The 19,113-nt window shown below is 39.8% G+C and overlaps 1 protein-coding gene across 1 annotated transcript; it reads left to right on the forward strand.

Annotated features, from left to right (window-relative positions):
- Positions 1-1,801: 1,801 nt before the first annotated feature.
- Positions 1,802-18,843, forward strand: LOC306933002 (mucin-2-like; the record flags this gene model as incomplete). The annotated part of the gene is made up of 25 exons (XM_079514972.1): positions 1,802-1,877; positions 2,836-3,082; positions 4,780-4,894; positions 5,664-5,754; positions 6,953-7,094; positions 7,393-7,511; positions 8,462-8,571; positions 8,679-8,880; positions 8,966-9,091; positions 9,512-9,629; positions 10,207-10,345; positions 11,531-11,632; positions 12,236-12,308; positions 12,399-12,560; positions 12,662-12,756; positions 13,962-14,088; positions 14,664-14,764; positions 15,205-15,356; positions 15,445-15,583; positions 15,675-15,782; positions 15,906-16,085; positions 16,217-16,456; positions 16,856-17,012; positions 17,138-17,197; positions 18,728-18,843. 25 exons carry the CDS (start codon positions 1,802-1,804, stop codon positions 18,841-18,843), a joined length of 3,297 nt encoding a protein of 1,098 aa, XP_079371098.1.
- Positions 18,844-19,113: the final 270 nt, after the last annotated feature.

Here is a 19,113-nt window from a genome sequence, read left to right on the forward strand (position 1 = left end):
GACTGTTTGCAGTCAGACAGCTATGATGACTATATGACAGACATAGACTTTGCTATATATCTTGTACTTACCATTTTATACAGACAATAGCATGTTACGTAGACAGCACTAGAATTGCATTTTATGTAGTCATAGCACATTATGGTACGTATAGTATAGTATAGTATAGTATAGTATAGTATAGTATAGTATAGTATAGTATAGTATAGTATAGTATAGTATGTATAGTTTATATGTATAGTTTCATTATATAGATACTCCACTCTTAGATTATACGCATGTTTCGTGATAACTACTTTTTATGTATGTGATATATTGCCATGCTTTTTTGTTATTGCTTAATATAAATCGCTCTGGATTAAGAGCGTCTGCTAAATGCCTAAATTGTAGTTACTATTTCTGCTATTCTTAATTATGTCTTTGTCACAGTTGTTATTGCAGCTATATACATGATGCTGAGGAAAAAAAGTATTCATACACAGTAAGATTTAACAAAAGTATAGGCTAATGGTAGAGCGGTCGCTTGGGAATACGATGGTTCCCGGTTCCCATCCCGGGCCCCCCCCCATACTGTCTCCTTGAGCAAGACAACCCCCGTTGTCGGTGTGTGAATGGGTGAATGTAATGCATGTTTGAAAGCACTTTGATTTAGTCACTACTATGAATGCACCATTTACCATTTATTTACCATTTTAAAACGATGGATTAAAACAAATAGCATAAGACAGTGTGATGTTCTTCAACAATGTACTATGGACAAGGATTTGAAGATGCAAGGATTCTAACCGATCACCAGAAGAAAAGTGTTGCCATTGTATGTTTCTGAAGCGGCAGCTTCATGTTTTGGTCTACATTTATTTGTATGTATGTATGTGTGTATGTGTGTGCGTGTGTGCGTGCGTGCGTGCGTGCATGCGTGCGTGAGTGTCGTTTGCTATAGCCAAGTCCATATGGACTTTAAAGATGGAGTGCTGTGATGTTTGTGCCTTTTCTGTGTTGTATGTGTCTACATTACAACACAGAACATTGTTCTGTGTTGTAATGTACATTACTCTAATAGACCCCCCAGGTGTGGTTATAGTTTTCAAATATGTATTCCCTGTGGATGTTTGGTTTCTTCTTGAAAGCTGAAAGCCTTTGAGTCAAAAGGCCCAATCGAAAAGACACATCTTAAGTAAGTAAGTCAAGTGAAACTTTATCACTTTATTGACATCGTAACCCTAGGCCCTCTCCTAACCCCTCCCACGTTATCATTCACATAAACCAGACCAGAACTCCCACCACGGGACTCAGACAATCAATTAATACCTTTGCAATGACTAGATTGATGTAAAGTATTTCCTACAGATTTAAGTAAATAATAATAATTTCAGGGGTGGTGCTGAGGTGGCGACATGAACACATAATTTTAACGCTTTCTGTACACTATTGTTTTGAGAAGAAGAAAAAATCTTCCTCCTAGTATAATATAATAATAGTACCTGATGATCATGTTTTAGGCACATGTCTTTAATGTTTGCTTAGGGCATGGTAATTTAGCCGCTATGGCACCTTTAATCTCTTGTATTTGGTTTTCTGCATGATGTACGTATCTGTACTGAACTGAGCTCAATAATGGATCGTTCAAAAAGACGTTTCACAGTCACAGCAAATAGAAATGCAGGATATTAAAAAGAACAAATAGCAGGAGGAGGGTTCTGGGTGTGCCTATAGAAGGTCATTGGGCGGGATGGTTACTATTAGGTGGATATAAAGACATGCAAAAAGTCCAACGAGATGAAGCAAACCGAGCTGTCAGAAAATGGACCTGAACAGGATGCCACCGCGATGGCTGCAGTGGATAGCGTTGTTCTTGGGGATTCCCGCCTTAAATGCTGGTAGGTAACTCCGGGTTGTCATTCAATCAGTTCACTAAAGTACAATTTATGGCAGTTTTTAATTGGAGATCATAAACGAATGAATGCATACAGTTTGTGGATGAGTTATTGCATTTTATTTTAAATTAATATAGCCATGTGCACAGCACCATTATAAAATAAATATTTTTAATTTGTGTTTTATGTTGAATCTGATAATAGTGGATAGCGGATTTTTAAACAATGTAATAAATTAAGTGTAACATTTTTAATTGCTCGACTCACCAACAATATGTCATTCAATAAATGTATGGAGCATTTCAAGTGTACAAATTCACTGATGAAAATATTTCCATGTGATTTGAGAGTAAGAATGTTTTATGTATTTTCTTACAGTCTTAATTCAGTCCATCAACAAAGGCCCTTTAATAGGTATGTAAACAAACACACTGCAGACAGGAACACGCACGCACGCACGCACGCACGCACTCGCGCACGCACGCACACACACACACACACAGACATATTTGTGACCAAATTTGACTGAGAGACTGCCATCGCGCACATTACAGCTTTTCACCAGAGGACTTTTAAATGAGTTTATAGCACAGGCAGACTCTTCACATACTAGAGCATGTCTGAAATAAGTGTCAGAGCTGAAATCGGCATGTAAATATGAAATAAATGCCCAAACATGTAGCTAGGTGTAATGTTAGAGACCACAAAAGGGAACCTTTCAAGCCTGTTTTCTCAACTTGTTGTTTTCTGCAAGACATTACTCTATAAGCCATATCTCCAAAACTGGTTGGTCAAACTGAACAATCAATATGTCCATTTGACGCTATGATTCCCTGCTTTCATAGGACATGAAAAAAACGAAAATTCCAAAAATCAATACTATATAGTTCCTTAAGCAGCTTACAATGTATGTTACTCTTATTAGACAAAGCCCAGGATGATTGTTTTGTCTTCCCTGCAGAGGTTAGACCATCTCATAATGAGAAGTTCTGCAGTACATGGGGGAACCGTCACTACAAGACATATGATGGAGATGTCTTCCAGATGTCTTCAAGTTGTAACCACATCCTGACGTCTCAATGCAAAGCAGCATATAGTCAGTTTAACGTCCAACTGCAGAGGACAGACGAAGGATACAAAGTCACAATGAACCTGGAAGGAGTGATCATTGAAATGTCTAAGAACTCCATCACAGTCAACGACAAAGTGTACGTATCTATTGGTATTTACCACATGAACCCAATTCTGGGGCAAACTTTCTGAGAAAATAGCCACTGTATAAGTTGATCGCTGGTAGATCGTTCCCAGATAGGCCTATCTCACAGCCCGCTTTCCACGCCCACTTACGGTAAATAGTGGTGTCATTTAACATTAGCATTTACACGTTCTTTTCTCTGGAGAAGTACATTTTCTAATGTAAAAATGTGACAGACCAATATTATTATGAAGCAAACAAGATGGTAAATCAGCTCGAACAGATAGAACAAACCTTACCTTGAAAAAACAAAAGTTGTAGACTTCTTAAATGACCTCTGTTAACATGTAGCGTCTATGGAGTGACGTCACGCTATCACCACTAACCCCGAAAGGGGGCGTATTAAGGGGGCGGGGAAATTCTGTGAGATAGGCTTATTGCGCCCCTGGTCAAAACTAGCTTTATTCAATGGCCCATAACCAAAGAACCGACGATCACGGCCAGAAAAGGTTTTCTCCGGGTAAAAGAAACAGCGTCTTCCCACAGCCCGGTGTACGTTTCGGGTTCCAGTGGAACCTTAATAAATTCTGCCGGTTAAAGTCAGGGTCCGCACACAGGATTGCTCCAATGGTGTTCTTTTATTTAAACACCATAGTTAAGACACAACGTTTGGACCGCAGGCGGCCTTCATCAGGTGAAGGCCGCCTGCCTTGCCTTGGTCCGGCACCAGCCAGGAACTGGATGTGTGCAAGCCACCTGCCTTTTAAACTGGTTAAAGTCAGGGTGCAATGGCTTTTTCTGTCATTTTATTTTGCCGTTTCAGTCTGAAACGGAAGCCTGTGTGTTTTTGAACCAATCAGAGCGCCGCATCCCTTCAGGCTATGCGACATTAGTGTCTACGCTACATGCGCGTATACATATGTGGCTTATTTCTAACCTATAATGTTTTCAGATACATATTTTAGCATGCTGATTATTACGTTTAAAATGTGTAATACACTGTCTGGATGTCATCTTGAATGAGATTAAAAAGTAGTTCTGTAATCAGCTGTGTTTGGAGTAATGACGCAGCAATGGGAATCAAACGGGTGAATGAAATCACCCATTTTTATTCATGTGGGCTTTGACACGTCATCATGCACCAAGTGTTCAAGGAAGTCATTCAAATATGATTTTTATGGACTTTTAATATAAAAATACACACAAATTGAACATTTCCCATTGTTTTGGCATCTATGATTATAGAGTATGATGACCACGCATATGGTCTAAAAGTATATGAAAAACTTGTTTTTCACTTCACTACGTCTTTAACCTATTTTGGGCGGGAACCCCTTTTGGTGTTTTAAACATTATGTTATAATTTAGCTATTGAAAAATAGCAGATCTACAAGCTCATAGTGCGCCACCGAGTGGCGCGCTACGAGCTTGTAGGTCTGCTATTTTTGAAAAATCGTGAAAATATTTATTTCAGAAAACTGGAGGATTTAGAAGATTTTTTTTTAAATGTCGAGGTCAGGCCTAAACGGGTTAAGGAATAATTAATGAATTAATAACATGGCAGTGAGTGTGCACATTGTTTAGTCACACCTGCACTAGGACTCATATACATCACCGGTTAATCATGTTGACTGCAGGATGTTAGATAACACAGCTAACATACAAACATGCCCAAAGCTTTGAAAAACAACTGTTTCTGTGTCTCTGCAGGGTGAAAGATTATCAGTTCAGTGATGGCGTTACAGTGGAGAAAGTTTCGTCCTACATCAAGGTCAAAGCTAAGTTCGGCCTCGTTCTCATGACCAACTTTGAAGACTCTCTGTGGGTAGGTCTGGAAAACATACTTTTTCTTCATTATTAATTATAACAAATGTATACAAAAGTACTTTTTGCGAAAGTCATTAGTCGAACATTAATGATTGAAGTCATACAATCATTATAATGATGAGCCATTGTTAATTTGAGCATTTGAGATAGGTGTGCTGTCATGCTGTTTTAACCACGTTGTAAATGTCTAGTTGACTAATCAGATCAACCAGATATGTGACCGGGTCTGGTAAATAGGCCCTCATCTCGACCAGAGTAATTTTACAGATTATTAAAGTACAGAATGTAAGCTTTCATATGATGTATCATTCAATGAAATTGGAAAATATTTGAAGGAGATATGACCATTTTAAAATGATTGTGCCGTTTTACCCAAAGCTGAGAAAATCCCCTTTGAATGTTCACAACATTTCAACACCTAGAGCTGGCTAGCCTACTTTGACTTATAAATGTATACATTTAATTTGCCCAAATCAATAATCTGTTGGAATGAAAACCTTCTTCAACATTCAAACTGTGTTAATATGAAAAAAAAACGAAAATCACAAAAAAAAAAAATCAAGTTTATTTTAGATTTTCTGCCTTTTCATTATAGGCGAGATGAGGACCATTTTGCTAGACCTGGTCACATATTGTAACGATACCATACCATACCATACCATACCATACCATACCATACCATAATGCTATTTATAAATATTAATGTTAGGATAGTGTAAGCAGAACATTGATACTGAAATATGTTTTAATTTTAAATTTGTTTTAAGGTGGAATTGGACGAGGAGTTCAGAAACCAAACCTGTGGACTGTGTGGAGATTTCAATGGAGTTGAGATCTACAATGAGTTTATTGAAAAAGGTAAAAGGAAAGAACAAAACAAGAAAAGGAAAAAACGGTAATAATGATAATAATACATTAGCTGCCAAGCAATGCAATAGCAACATAATCGTTAGCATCATAGCACAATTGCCTATGAGTCATATTTTGAAGGTTTTCAGGAGAGAAAAATGACAAATTTGACTTTATAGGCAAATTAGGCAACAAATAAAGCCTAAAGTCAAAACACTCATTATTGTAAGCTATGGCTATATTATGTTGCTTATAATGCAGATTTCAAACACACATAAACATTATTATATGAGGACTGAATGTTGCACATTTTTGTAAGCATGTTTCATGGTGGTGAACTAAACAAGTCATACAGGTATACTGTTCACAGTCTGCATTTCAATCTATTGCTATAGTGCCCCCCTCTGGCCAACTAGAGTAAGGTTTGTTTCAGCACTGTTTGGCATATAATGCACGATTTCTTAAAAATGGTTGATTTTCACCATAGGTGAGTATTTAGATTTTAATCAAATGCCACCCTCTAAATTATGTATTATATTATTACATTATTATGGAGGCTTCATTTGTTCATGTATAGGGCAGGCCTGCCGCCTACAACCTTCTCTTCGACTAGGACTTTAGATAGTTTTTGTGCAGAAATCTTCACGCAGAAATCCCAGGAGGAGTTTGCATTTGAGAGTTTTTACTAAAATTCTAAATTACAGACAATCTTAGAGTCACAGCTTATTGGTCCTTGAGGACAATATGTTCTTCATGATGAGAAACATAGCTGTGAAACATTTCATGGCAGTATAGGTCAAACAGGACATTAATGCCTATTAGAAGACCGGTTGCTCTAGCGCCCCATTTGGCCCTTCAGAGTAAGTTTCATGTCTTTCCCATGTGGCCTCTCTACCATTCAGAAACGTTTTATGAAAAGCAACTGAGTCATTGGGCAGTATTATGCGTGTCTTAAGTACCAGGTCTTATTACTTAACTTAAGACCTGGAGGTGTGGTCAATGCTGTTTGGCCACTCAGAATAGCCAAATTGCATTGATCACACAACCTCTACAATATCCATTGGCTCATGCAGGTTCCATTTTTTTCAGTGGGATGGTCAGTTAGAAGTTGTCTGGTTACCCTTTGGGGTATTTTCGTTACTGTATGTTTGCAGACTTTGCACATACGGGACATTTGTTGTCTGCATTTACCCATCCTAACCATTAGGTGATGAGACGACCTGCTACAATGGGGACGGCAGCAACTATCGGGGGGAGCTTGCCAAGTCGGTCTCTGGGAAAACCTGCCAGAACTGGACGGCCCAAACACCTCATAAACACGACCGCACACCCGAAAAACGCCCAAACAAGTAAGAAGACCCAGCCAAACATCCATCCATCCATCCATCCATCCATCCATCCATCCATCTATCTATCTATCTCTACAGTATCTTTCCATCTATATGCATCTATAACCATTAACCATCTATCTATATCTATATATTATCTATATATTATCTATATATTATCTATATATCTATCTATCTATCTATCTATCTATCTATCTATACGCACGCACGCACGCACGCACGCACACACACACACGCACGTCTGTCTGTCTGTTGGTCTGTTTACTACCTACTGTACATATCTGCATATTTCTGTCAGAGGCCTGGAGAGCAACTACTGCCGTAATCCAGATGGTTGGACAGGTCCATGGTGCTACACCACTGACCCAGATAAACGCTGGGAGCTCTGCAACATCTCCAAATGTGACGTTGCTCCAGGTATATTTGACCACTTAAGTTCATGACGATGATTTTATTGATTACTTTTAGGAAATCTCTGCTCAGGATGAATAACAAACCCTCATCTCGCTGTGACTCACTGTACTGTTTGCAGAGAAACTGACCATGAGTTTAGCTTGATGTTGATGTTCCCTTGCTTATAGTTTAGCTTGATGTTGATGTTCAGGGGTTCTCAACGTTTTTGGCCGGGGACCCCCGGAGATGCTTTGGCAGTGTCTCGGAACCCCCGCCCCGTCCCCCTCCCGACCCACAATATAAATTGACTGCTACAATAACCTTAATAATAGAGACAATACAACATAAATAAATACTGAAACCAGATAATCATTAGGGAAGGTGTATATGCGACCCACGGTTGAGAACCCTAAGCTAGGTGTATATGTATATGCGACCCACAGGTTGAGAACCCTAAGCTAGGGCCTAGCTTATAGTTGACTGTTCTGTTACTGAGCATCAATAGTAGGTATCCCTGCCTTAGGGACAGACGTATGATTCCATCTACAGGTATATAGACCACATACTGGTTGCATTGAAACAAAGCGTCCTGACAACCACTCCAAGTACATGCCACTGATGCCAGGCGCTATTTAGTCATTTAAAACAAATCTGTTACAAAGTGCTGGGTAAAGAATAAATATTAAAACTAGATACCAGTGTTACTAAAAGCTACTTGTCATTAAAGCTTATGTCTTAAGGTCATTACACACTGGCGAATTAGCGACGCGAATTAAAAATTCGACACCGGAGCGAACACCGGAGCGAACAAATAAAGAGCGAAAACGGTCGCATTTTCGCACATTCGCACATTCGCCACTGATGTGGAAGCTTGCATTGACTTCAATTGGTTTTAAAAAAAGGCGAATTATTCGCACGAATAATTCGCGTCGCTAATTCGCCAGTGTGTAATGACCTTTATTGTCTCTCTACAGGGGAGGTGATTGTAGTGGATGATTACGCAGAACGCTGGTTAGCCAATGGTCCCTCAGACAGTGATGACTGTGATGATGTCCAACCAAACAACAAGACTTGTACACAACAAGTAATGACAAGAACAGTGAAGCATTATCAACATATTCAACATGTTTCAATATATCACCCACGTGAATATGCTCCATGCTAATTCTGTTTCTTTATTCTGACCCACAGAATGTAACGTGTGAACAGCTCTTGACATCACCTGCCTTAAAAGGCTGCAGAGAGCTGCTGGATTATGATTCTTTTCTCCAAGCTTGTTCCAGTGATCTCTGTCACTGTGACAACAGCAGCTCATGTCTGTGTTCAACCCTGGCTGAGTATTCTCGCCAGTGTGCCCACGCCGGTGGAAATCCACAGAAGCATCAACTCTGTAGTAAGAAATATTAAATATTTTAAAAATATATCAAAGCACTGTTTAAAGTTCTGTCATGACACTTCATTTTGATTTTGTCGAATAGCAAAGAACTGCCCATACAACATGGAGTACAAAGAATGTGGAAGTCCCTGCACAGACACCTGCAGTAACACAGAGAGGAGTAAGCAGTGTGATGACCACTGCATCAACGGATGCTTCTGTCCAGAAGGTACAACAAGAATGACCACATTAATATAACATCCATATCTGATTACTGTTAAGAATCAGGTTACGACAATAAGGTTAACATGCTCCCATGTGTTCTGCCCGCCACGATGTGATGCCAGAATATTTAACCAACACTATTGAACACCCTTTATGTCTGTGTTCTGTTGGTTGAATTAATATTGAACCATATTTCTAAAATCTATGTGGTGTTTTCTGAGGAGAGAAATGTGATAAGAAATTAGTTCATACAGCTTTTCTCTTGCTAGTTCTACTGAAACTCGGTGAACTTATTTGTTATTGTAATACTTGTAGTCCTGCTTAGTATTGTAGACCTGCAGTTATTACTAAGCATTATTATCATTATCATTATCATTATCATTATCATTATCATTATCATTATCATTATTATTATTTTCTCAAGGAACTGTGTTTGACGACATCAAGAAGAGTGGCTGTGTCCCTGTTAAACAGTGTTCCTGTGCTCACCGTGGCAAAACCTACAAGGCTGGAGAGTCCTACACCAAGGCCTGTTCAAAATGGTAATAAATAAATATATATAAACATCATATAGGCCTACTGTAATCACCATCAGAATATTGCTTGATGTCAAAGACTGGCCTCCATGAAGTGCTCTGATAATGTATAACTGCACTAGCAATTATAAAGAGTTGAGTTTTACGAACCAATGAACGAACGAAGGCCCCTACACAAACGAGGCACAACGTCACAGCTTAATTACTGGCCATGGTTGTCATTAGAGACAATTTCATTTTAGACCCAAAGATTTAAAGACTATTGTCACACACTTATTATAAGTGTAGGCTACATTATGAGCAACAAGAATAAAAGCAAAAACCAGAGCAGCTATATTGTCAGCCACAAAGTGTCTGCCATCAAATATGATGCTGCTTCAAGAATGATAGTTCCATACAGAGGACAGAAATCCTATTGTACAATTATACTGTATACAGGTGAATTTATTATGTACAGTGTCATTTGCAAATAAAGTACAGCTGTGCAAACAAAGGGCATGAAATATGGCTGATACATTACCATTATGTAAAGTGCATAGCGGTATGTTATATAGAGTATTTCATATACATGTGTGTGTTTCAGTACCTGTACAGGTGGAAGGTGGAGTTGTGTTGACACCAACTGTCCTGGAAGCTGCAGCGTCATGGCTGGCAGTTTCTTCACCACCTACGACGAGAACCAATACGAGTTCAGCGGAGACTGCTCCTACATTCTGACACAAGTTAGTCATAATAATGATCATAATAAGTAGAAGTACATTTACTTTACTCCACTACATTTATTTGAAAACTTTAGTTGCAATAGTTACTTTGTAGATTTTGCTTATTATTACGAAACATACATTAATCACTTCAGCCCTGGCTAATGGCTATATACATTTCGGCCATTTGAAAAGAGACGATGTGAAAGCTCACAATGTGTCGCGATCATGCGACGCATTGTGAGCTTGTAGATCTGCTATTTTCAAAAGGTCATTAATATCGGGTGCATACTTAATATACATTAACTTGTATACACTTTTGGTACTTTAAGTACATTTTGATGCCAATACTTTGATGCCTTTGTACTTTTACTCAAGTACCGGTACATTTTAAATTCCGGGCTTATACATGCAACAGAGTATTTCCATATTGCAGTATTGATACTTCAACTTAAGTACTTTTTCCAACAAGACCTGAACTTCTCAAACGGTACTGTTCCTGCTGTTGGCTGAGATTACGCCATTAGCTCTGAGAGATTGATCATGATTTTTCTGATGTTAATCATTGTTTTCATTGGGTTTTTGAGTGAGTGGTGCAACCAATCCATTGCCCAGCTATGTGTGTCTGTGTCCCTGGCTGGCTGGGTCTGAGCACGGAAATAACATATTCTCACTGTCTGTCTAACACACACACACACACACACACACACACACACACACACACACACACACACACACACACACACACACACACACACACACACACACACACACACACACACACACACACCAGGGAAGAGAGCTTGTACAGTACAGTACAGTACAGTACAGTACAGTACAGTACAGTACAGTACAGTACAGTACAGTACAGTACAGTACAGTACAGTACCACTCACTTCAGACGGGTCTGATTTTCATTATATACTGTAACAATGTCAACATAAGCAGTTGGTTTTAATCTTCTAGCCTCTCTGTCCTTTTATCAGTCCTCTCTTAGATCCATGGGTCAAATAAAGGTCCTCTCTTAGACCCATGGGGTCAAATAAAGGTCCTCTCTTAGACCCATGGGTCAAATAAAGGTCCTCTCTTAGACCCATGGGGTCAAATAAAGGTCCTCTCTTAGACCCATGGGGTCAAATAAAGGTCCTCTCTTAGACCCATGGGTCAAATAAAGGCTGTGTTTCTCATCTTCACCTTGTTTTCCAGGTGAAAAGTAAGAACATCACAGTTCATGGTGATCTGTCCAGATGTGGTAAATCTGACTCTGAGACATGTCTGGAGGCTGTAACTGTGGTCCTGCCTGGACAGGTAGGTTATTATGTCTCTCTACAAAAAAATATATAAAATCAACATATATTTTATATACAGTAGCCTAAGTAGCCTACATAATGGTGACGTACTTATTACTTTTTATTACAGAAAATTAAAGTTGAAGACAGTGGAAGATTATATTATAACAAACTGATTTCTCAAGTACCCCTCCTCCTGGGTGAGTTCCCATCCAATTGGAAGGATGTCGTTATTGTATTTCTTCTTCCATGGAATCAAATTTGTTTATTACAGACATCGATGTTCAATGGCTTCAATGTACTATGGGCTACAGTATATCTTGCCTTATCCCTTATCCCTAAACGTATTTGCCATTTCTTTATTTTAAAAAACCTTTTTAAAATAGTTGAAATAGCTGATCTACAAGCTCACAACGTGTAGATGTAGATCAGCTAGTTGAACTATTTTAAAATGATTTTCAAAATAGTAAGAAATGTGCAAATAAGTTTAGGGATAAGGGATAAGGGTGGCGCAAGATGGAACCCTATAAGTCATTCTGTAAATCTGTATTTCACAGACAATGTAAAAGTCTTCAAGCCGTCCACGTTCCACGTGCTCATTCATACTAGCTATGGACTCCAGGTTCAGATACAGCTAACACCCAGAATGCAAGTCTACATCACAGCTGCTGCGTCTCTTAAGGGGAAGCTCCGTGGTATGCATCCATACCATAATGTTTTGTATTATTGAAAAACAATATATTCAAATGGTGATGCAATGATATGACTGTCTGTTGTTTCCCCAGGTCTTTGTGGAGACTTTAACGATGTTAGAACTGATGACTTAAAAACCAGTGGTGGGCTGATTGAGGCTCGGGCTGCAGAGTTTGCTAATACATGGATGAGTAAAGCTTCCTGTCCTGCCAGCAAAGTCTTTACCAGTGCATGCAGTCTGAATGTACAGAAAGGTCTGTAATCTGCACATTGCTTTCGTCTGTCGACTGAACAATTTCAGTGTATAACACATTTAAATTTTTAACTTTAACTTTTTTTATTTTTTACATTTCAGAGAAGTACGCTGAGAATTGGTGTTCCAAGATTGCTGACCCCAAAGGGATTTTTTCCCAGTGTCACTCGGAAATAGATCCAGAGTTCTATGAAGATGTAAGATTTGATATTTTACAAATAATTCAGCCAAATGTAGATTAAATGTGTGTGTATAGATTGACCCTGTGAATAACCCTCTTCATAGAGCTGTAAGGAGGCTACCTGAGAATAAGGTTAGAATAAGTTTAGAGTTATGTGTTTCTGGGGTTAAGTTTATGAATAGGTTTAACTGTTTAGGCATAGTTTACTATAGTACCCAAGTTCAATACTTTGGCACTACATGGTTGCCGACGGCCAGGGAGGATGTTCAGACGTGTGTAGAAGAACTGAAGTCCAAAACGTTCCCATTCAGTTGGTATTAAATCATATTTATTCAAGGTCCAATGTCCTATACTTTTATTGAAATTAAATACAATAAAATAAACATAAACGGACAATTAACGCATACAGAGACCACCAGCCTAACAAACACAGTTTAAAACAGTGCCTCTGCCTGTCAGCAACACCTGTGCCTAATCAGGGACAGGGCTAAATACCCTCTGTAACCACGCCCCGATGTGACATCATCAATTAACATAGTCAAAGTCATAATGGCTTTTACACTGAGGTTACGTTTAGGAATACCAGGCAGAGCAGTTTAATTCCCCCGGCTGTACGGACGAGGCGAGCGTTCCGGTATTCCTAGTATGTTGGACAAATTGATTGAGTGAAAAAATAATCCTTTATTTTAAAATTACTTTTTACTGCAGAATTATCGTTGAAGACTATTAATAGAGACGGCACCCGGAGGAAACCCTGAGGCGAAATGGACATATTATATTAATATAAGGTCGGGTCTCACTACGCCTCTCAGCCATTATAAAATATGCGGTAACCTGAGACCTCTTGTGGCTTATTGCTTTAATAATACAGCCACATGATTAATGCGGATTATACCAATGTCAGTCTCTATGCGGCTGACTCCGATCCTTGCACATTAATCCATGTCCTAGTACCTTGAATAATGTCCTTCAGTATATTGAATGCACAGTACACAGCGGCTGCTCACGCACCTTATACATTTCTTATCCCAGGTACTATGTGTAAATAATGTGTTTTTTATGGGGGGTGTGGGGGTGTTCTCTTTCCTGCTTGATCTCCTTACACCCCCCCCCCCCCTCTTCCCTTTCTTGAAAAAATGTTAGGATGGGAACGATGCACACAAACTGATTCTGATTCTAAAAGTGTGTGTAGATTGACCCTGTGAATAACCCTCTTCATAGAGCTGTAAGGAGGCTACCTGCAGCTGTGAGAAGAGTGAAGACTGCATGTGTGCGGCTGTATCTGCCTACGTTCAGACCTGCGCTGCAGCAGGCATCTTCATCACTGGGTGGAGAAACACAGTGTGCAGTAAGCTCTGCATACAAACATCTCATTTGACATGAACAGCTAGCAGTGTTTAACAGATTTAAACCTGACAGCCTCTCATGTTTTCACAGACAAATACACAACCTCCTGCCCTGCTAGCATGGTGTACAGCTACAAAATGACCAGCTGTAATCGTGGTTGTCGCTCTCTAAGCCAGCCCGACACCACGTGTCAGATTGCCTTTACTCCTGTGGACGGCTGTGGATGTGCTGAAGGAACTTATCTTAATGAAAAGGGAGATTGTGTGCCAGCGATAAAATGTCCCTGTTATGACAAGTATCACCAGATTCAACCTGGGACCACCGTCAGGATTCAAGGAAAAACCTGGTGAGGATTTCACTGCTCCAATGCTTCTTCTTTGATGTTTTACTACTTCTCTTTGATCTACTGTCCAATGTGTCTCTTTCACTTCCTAGTGTCTGCAAGCTTGGTAGGCTCAAGTGTTATGGAAAACCAGACATTACATGTGGGTACTCAGCATCATTCATTGCATAATTCCTAACATAAGAGGTATATGGTGTTTATCCAGTTTTTAACACCATTTTCTTTCTCTTCAGCCTGCAAAGCTCCAATGGTCTTCTTCAACTGCTCCAAAGCTTCGGCGGACACAAAAGGCTCAGAATGCCAGAAGAGCTGTCAGTCTGCCGACACTGAATGTGTAAATTACTTTTGCCTTTTTGAGTGGTGAAAACACTCCCTTACGGAGCTATGTGTGTGGTTGTCTGTCTGGCTGGGTGGGTGCCTGGGTCTGAGCACGGAAATAGCATGGTTGTTTTTCACCACCTGCGCAACCTAACACACACACACACACACACACAAACACATACGCACATATTAACTGAATAGTAAAATATGGCTAATACTGTAAGTCTAGGCATAAGGAGAAAGGTGGCGTACCAGAGAGGGCCCTAAAGCTGACAGAACCACTTTAGTCATTCAGTAATGAAACACATACAGTAATTGACTTGAATAAGCAGTACAACAGTTGTACTTCTAAAATATTACAACATGTTATCAATGCAATGCTGACTTGAGCTTGTTGTAGATAAAGGTGTGGTGTTGATAAATAATGAACTGAACTTGATGTGTTTTGTATAGGTGAGCTCTGATTGTGAGTCAGGCTGTGTGTGTCCTGGCGGCTTGCTGTCCGATGGTAAAGGGGGATGTATCAAAGACAACCAGTGTCCCTGTTCGTATGGTGGGGTCACCTATGAGCCTGGACAGACGGTCAAGGTGGACTGTAACACCTGGTAAAGGACTTTCATGCTCTGAAGTATGTCTTTGTGTGTTATTCAGAATCTGTTCTAGATTTAAACCTTTCTGTTATGGTCATTATAGCACGTGCTCTGGGAAAACATGGAAATGCACCACAAAGCAATGTGAAGGGACCTGCAGTATCTATGGAGAGGGTCATTATGTCACTTTTGATGCCAAGAGGTTCTCTTTTCATGGTGGCTGTGGATATGTCTTTGCTCAGGTACAATAGAGAGGTTTCTATTTGGTCTCTCTCTGTTATTTCAGTGTTTTGATGTGAATTCAGTCAGAATGCTAATGCCAGCATCTTACAGGATTACTGCGGCGGCAACACCGACGGCACCTTCAGGGTTCTGACTGAGAGTGTCCCATGTGGGCCTGCTTACCAGACCTGCTCCATCTCGATCAAGCTCTTCTTAGGGGTACAAAGCACAGTAAAAAAACATGCACGCACGCACGCACACTCACACACACATACACTGTACACATACTCTACCCTACGTTGGCCATTACACTTCGATATGCTTTTCTCTTTGTTATTTCAGGACACTGAAATTGAACTGAGTGAGGAAAGAGTCAAAGTTGTCAAACAAAGTAAAAGCCAGGAGGTCTCCTATAAGGTCCACACTATGGGCATTTATTTGGTCCTTGAGGCAAAACAGGGACTGACTCTCATCTGGGACAAGAAGACAGGTCTGATGATCAAACTCAGCTCTACATACAAGGTTAGTTAACAATAGAACTATAATGTATTAACAATAACTATAATAATAGAACATAAACGCATGGTTAAGATTTCTGACTAGCTGTAGAGTGTTTTTATTTTCCATAAAATAACACACTATCTGTCCTCCAGGGAAAGGTGTGTGGTCTGTGTGGGAACTATGATGGTAATGCAAGGAATGACTTCACAGCCAGGAACCAGGAAGTGGTTAAAAAACCTCTTGAGTTTGGAAACAGCTGGAAAGTTTCTCCTAGTTGTCCTGACAAGGAAAGTGAGAAAGGTCCTTGTGCTGTCTACTCCTACAGACAGGCCTGGGCTGTGAAGCACTGCAGCATTATCAACACTGATGTATTCAAAGCCTGTCACTTGAAGGTAGCATGTCACACACATGCACGCACGCACGCACGCACGCACGCACGCACACACACACACATGCTGTACTCACGCACACACACACATACTGTACTCACGCACGTATGGACGGACATCGGACATGTTTTTTGTATAGTAATTAGTTAACTTTATTTATATTTCAAATGATTCTACCAAAACAACACATTTGTTAACTTAAACAAAATGTTGCAGAATTATCACCATGCCCCTAATATAATGCTGCAACAAAATACTGATTATTTAAGTTAATTGAGGTTGAGGGCAGTGTTGTGGTCATACTGTACATCATCAAAAGGATGAGATCTGCATGAGATCTTGCTGAATTCACTAGCAAATCGTAATATTCTTGCAATAATGAAATGTCTTCTCTGGAAAAAGGTGGATCCCAAAAACTATTATGAAGCGTGTGTGAAGGACTCCTGTGCCTGTAACTCTGGGGGTGACTGTGAGTGTTTCTGCACAGCGGTGGCAGCTTACGCTGCTGCCTGTAACATAGCTGGAGTGTGCGTGAGGTGGAGAACTCCCAAAGTCTGCCGTGAGTCTTTGTCCTTCTAACAAATGAAACACATAAAGCATCTGTCATTGTCATTCTGTTGTATTGTGATACACTGACCCTAACAGAGAGGGTGTTTGCTGTTGTCTTGTCTCTGTCCTACACAGCTCTGTTCTGTGATTATTACAACCCATCTGGAGAATGTGAATGGAACTACGAACCCTGTGGTAAACCATGTATGAAGACATGCACAAATCCTTCAGGATTATGCACCAATCCGATACCAGCTCTTGAAGGTATATCTACACTGTATACATTTATGTATAGATATGGAAAATAGAGGAAGTACAATAACATAGAGCTAAATGCCTGAGGAGAATTCAAGCATAGCAGGCAGAAAGTAGTTTAAAGCAAATGGTAATAGGCAAAGAGAAATGGGCGGAGTTTGGGCAGAGCCTGCCTTAGAAGGACTCGTTCTGGGCGCCATGTTGTTTGTTGGCTTGCTCTGAGGCTACAGTGTTTAGTACAGCTAGCGACCAGTGACACCATTGACAGCTAGACTCACGACACAACAGATTAATACTCATTGGTAATGACAGAAGATGTATCGAGCAATCTATCACTATCTTGTTTATGTAATGAGGTTTTGCACCCTTGTTGACTTTCTCATGAACCACTTACGTGACCGTTTAAGAATGACGTTAGAGTTGGTTAGATTTAGTGTAGCTACTGCAGTGCAATGATCTGATTAAACGTGATGTTGTCCCTTTCAGTGCATCGATAGCAATGTTAACTCATATCCATTCTGTATTGTTCTATGGTCTCCATGGAATAATGTTAACATAGGGTGCTACCCACGATGCCCTCCGGAACGACCTTATCTGGAAGAATCTACTATGAAATGTGTGCAGACGAAGCAGTGTGGCTGTTATGTTGATGGGAAGCATTATGAGGAAGGAGAGGACATTCCTTCAGACACTCCTTCAGTCCAGAACTGCCACACATGGTATTTATGTAGATGTAATTCTGTAGAAAGACTCAATTAACTACACATACAGTGAGAGAACGGTTGAATGTGTATTGTGTGTGCCAAAACTCCCCAAATGGGAATAAATCAACCAAAGTGAGGGATTCAAATTCATACAATATGTGCAGATTCTATGCATAACTTCAACGTATGAAATTGGGATGAATGTATTTTCATTCCTCAGCCAACGTTGTGCTCCGTATAGACAAAGGAGCTGAGAACATGAAAACCTGAAATGTGTTTGTTTAATCATTCAATTCTCCAAATGCATCCAAAAGAACAAATTAAATATAATTGAAACTGTCTGACTGATACGGTAAATGTTCTAAAAAGATAAGAATCCTTTTGACATGTGTGCTTTAAAAGAGAAGAGTGTGTTATGAATACATTTGTTAATTCATGAACTAAACTTATTTAATCTCTATGTTTGAAGTTCTTGCGCATCCACAAAAGCAAACTGCACCTATGATGTCAAGGGTAACTATATATTATTCTGATATACATATTATTGCAGTAAACACATTATAAAAATGACTGTATCAACATTGTGTGCGTGTGTGTGTGTGTGTGTGTGTGTGTGTGTGTGTGTGTGTGTGTGTGTGTGTGTGTGTGTGTTGTTTCTATTCCAGCTTGCTATTGTTTGTACAACGGGAACAAATATGAATATGGAGCAACAATCTATGACACACATGATGGAGATGATACTTGTATCACTGCAACCTGCGGAAAGAATGGAAACATTACAAGGGTCATGAAGCCATGCGCTACAAGTACTACAACTACAACTACAACAACAACTACAACAACAACTACACGTGCCCCAACTACTACACCCTTTATCTTTAGTACCACCACTATTCAAGCTACTACTACTAAGCCAACCACAACCACAGAAAAACCTCCAACAGAAAAACCTACAACAGAGAAACCTACAACTACCACAATCACAGAAAAACCTCCAACAGGAAAACCTACAACTACCACAATCACAGAAAAACCTCCAACAGAAACAACTACCACAATCACAGAAAAGCCTCCAACAGAAACAACTACCACAATCACAGAAAAGCCTCCAACAGAAACAACTACCACAATCACAGAAAAACCTCCAACAGA

The sequence above is a fragment of the Electrona antarctica genome, assembly GCF_951216825.1.
Source record: "Electrona antarctica genome assembly, chromosome: 11".
Classification (NCBI taxonomy): domain Eukaryota; kingdom Metazoa; phylum Chordata; class Actinopteri; order Myctophiformes; family Myctophidae; genus Electrona; species Electrona antarctica.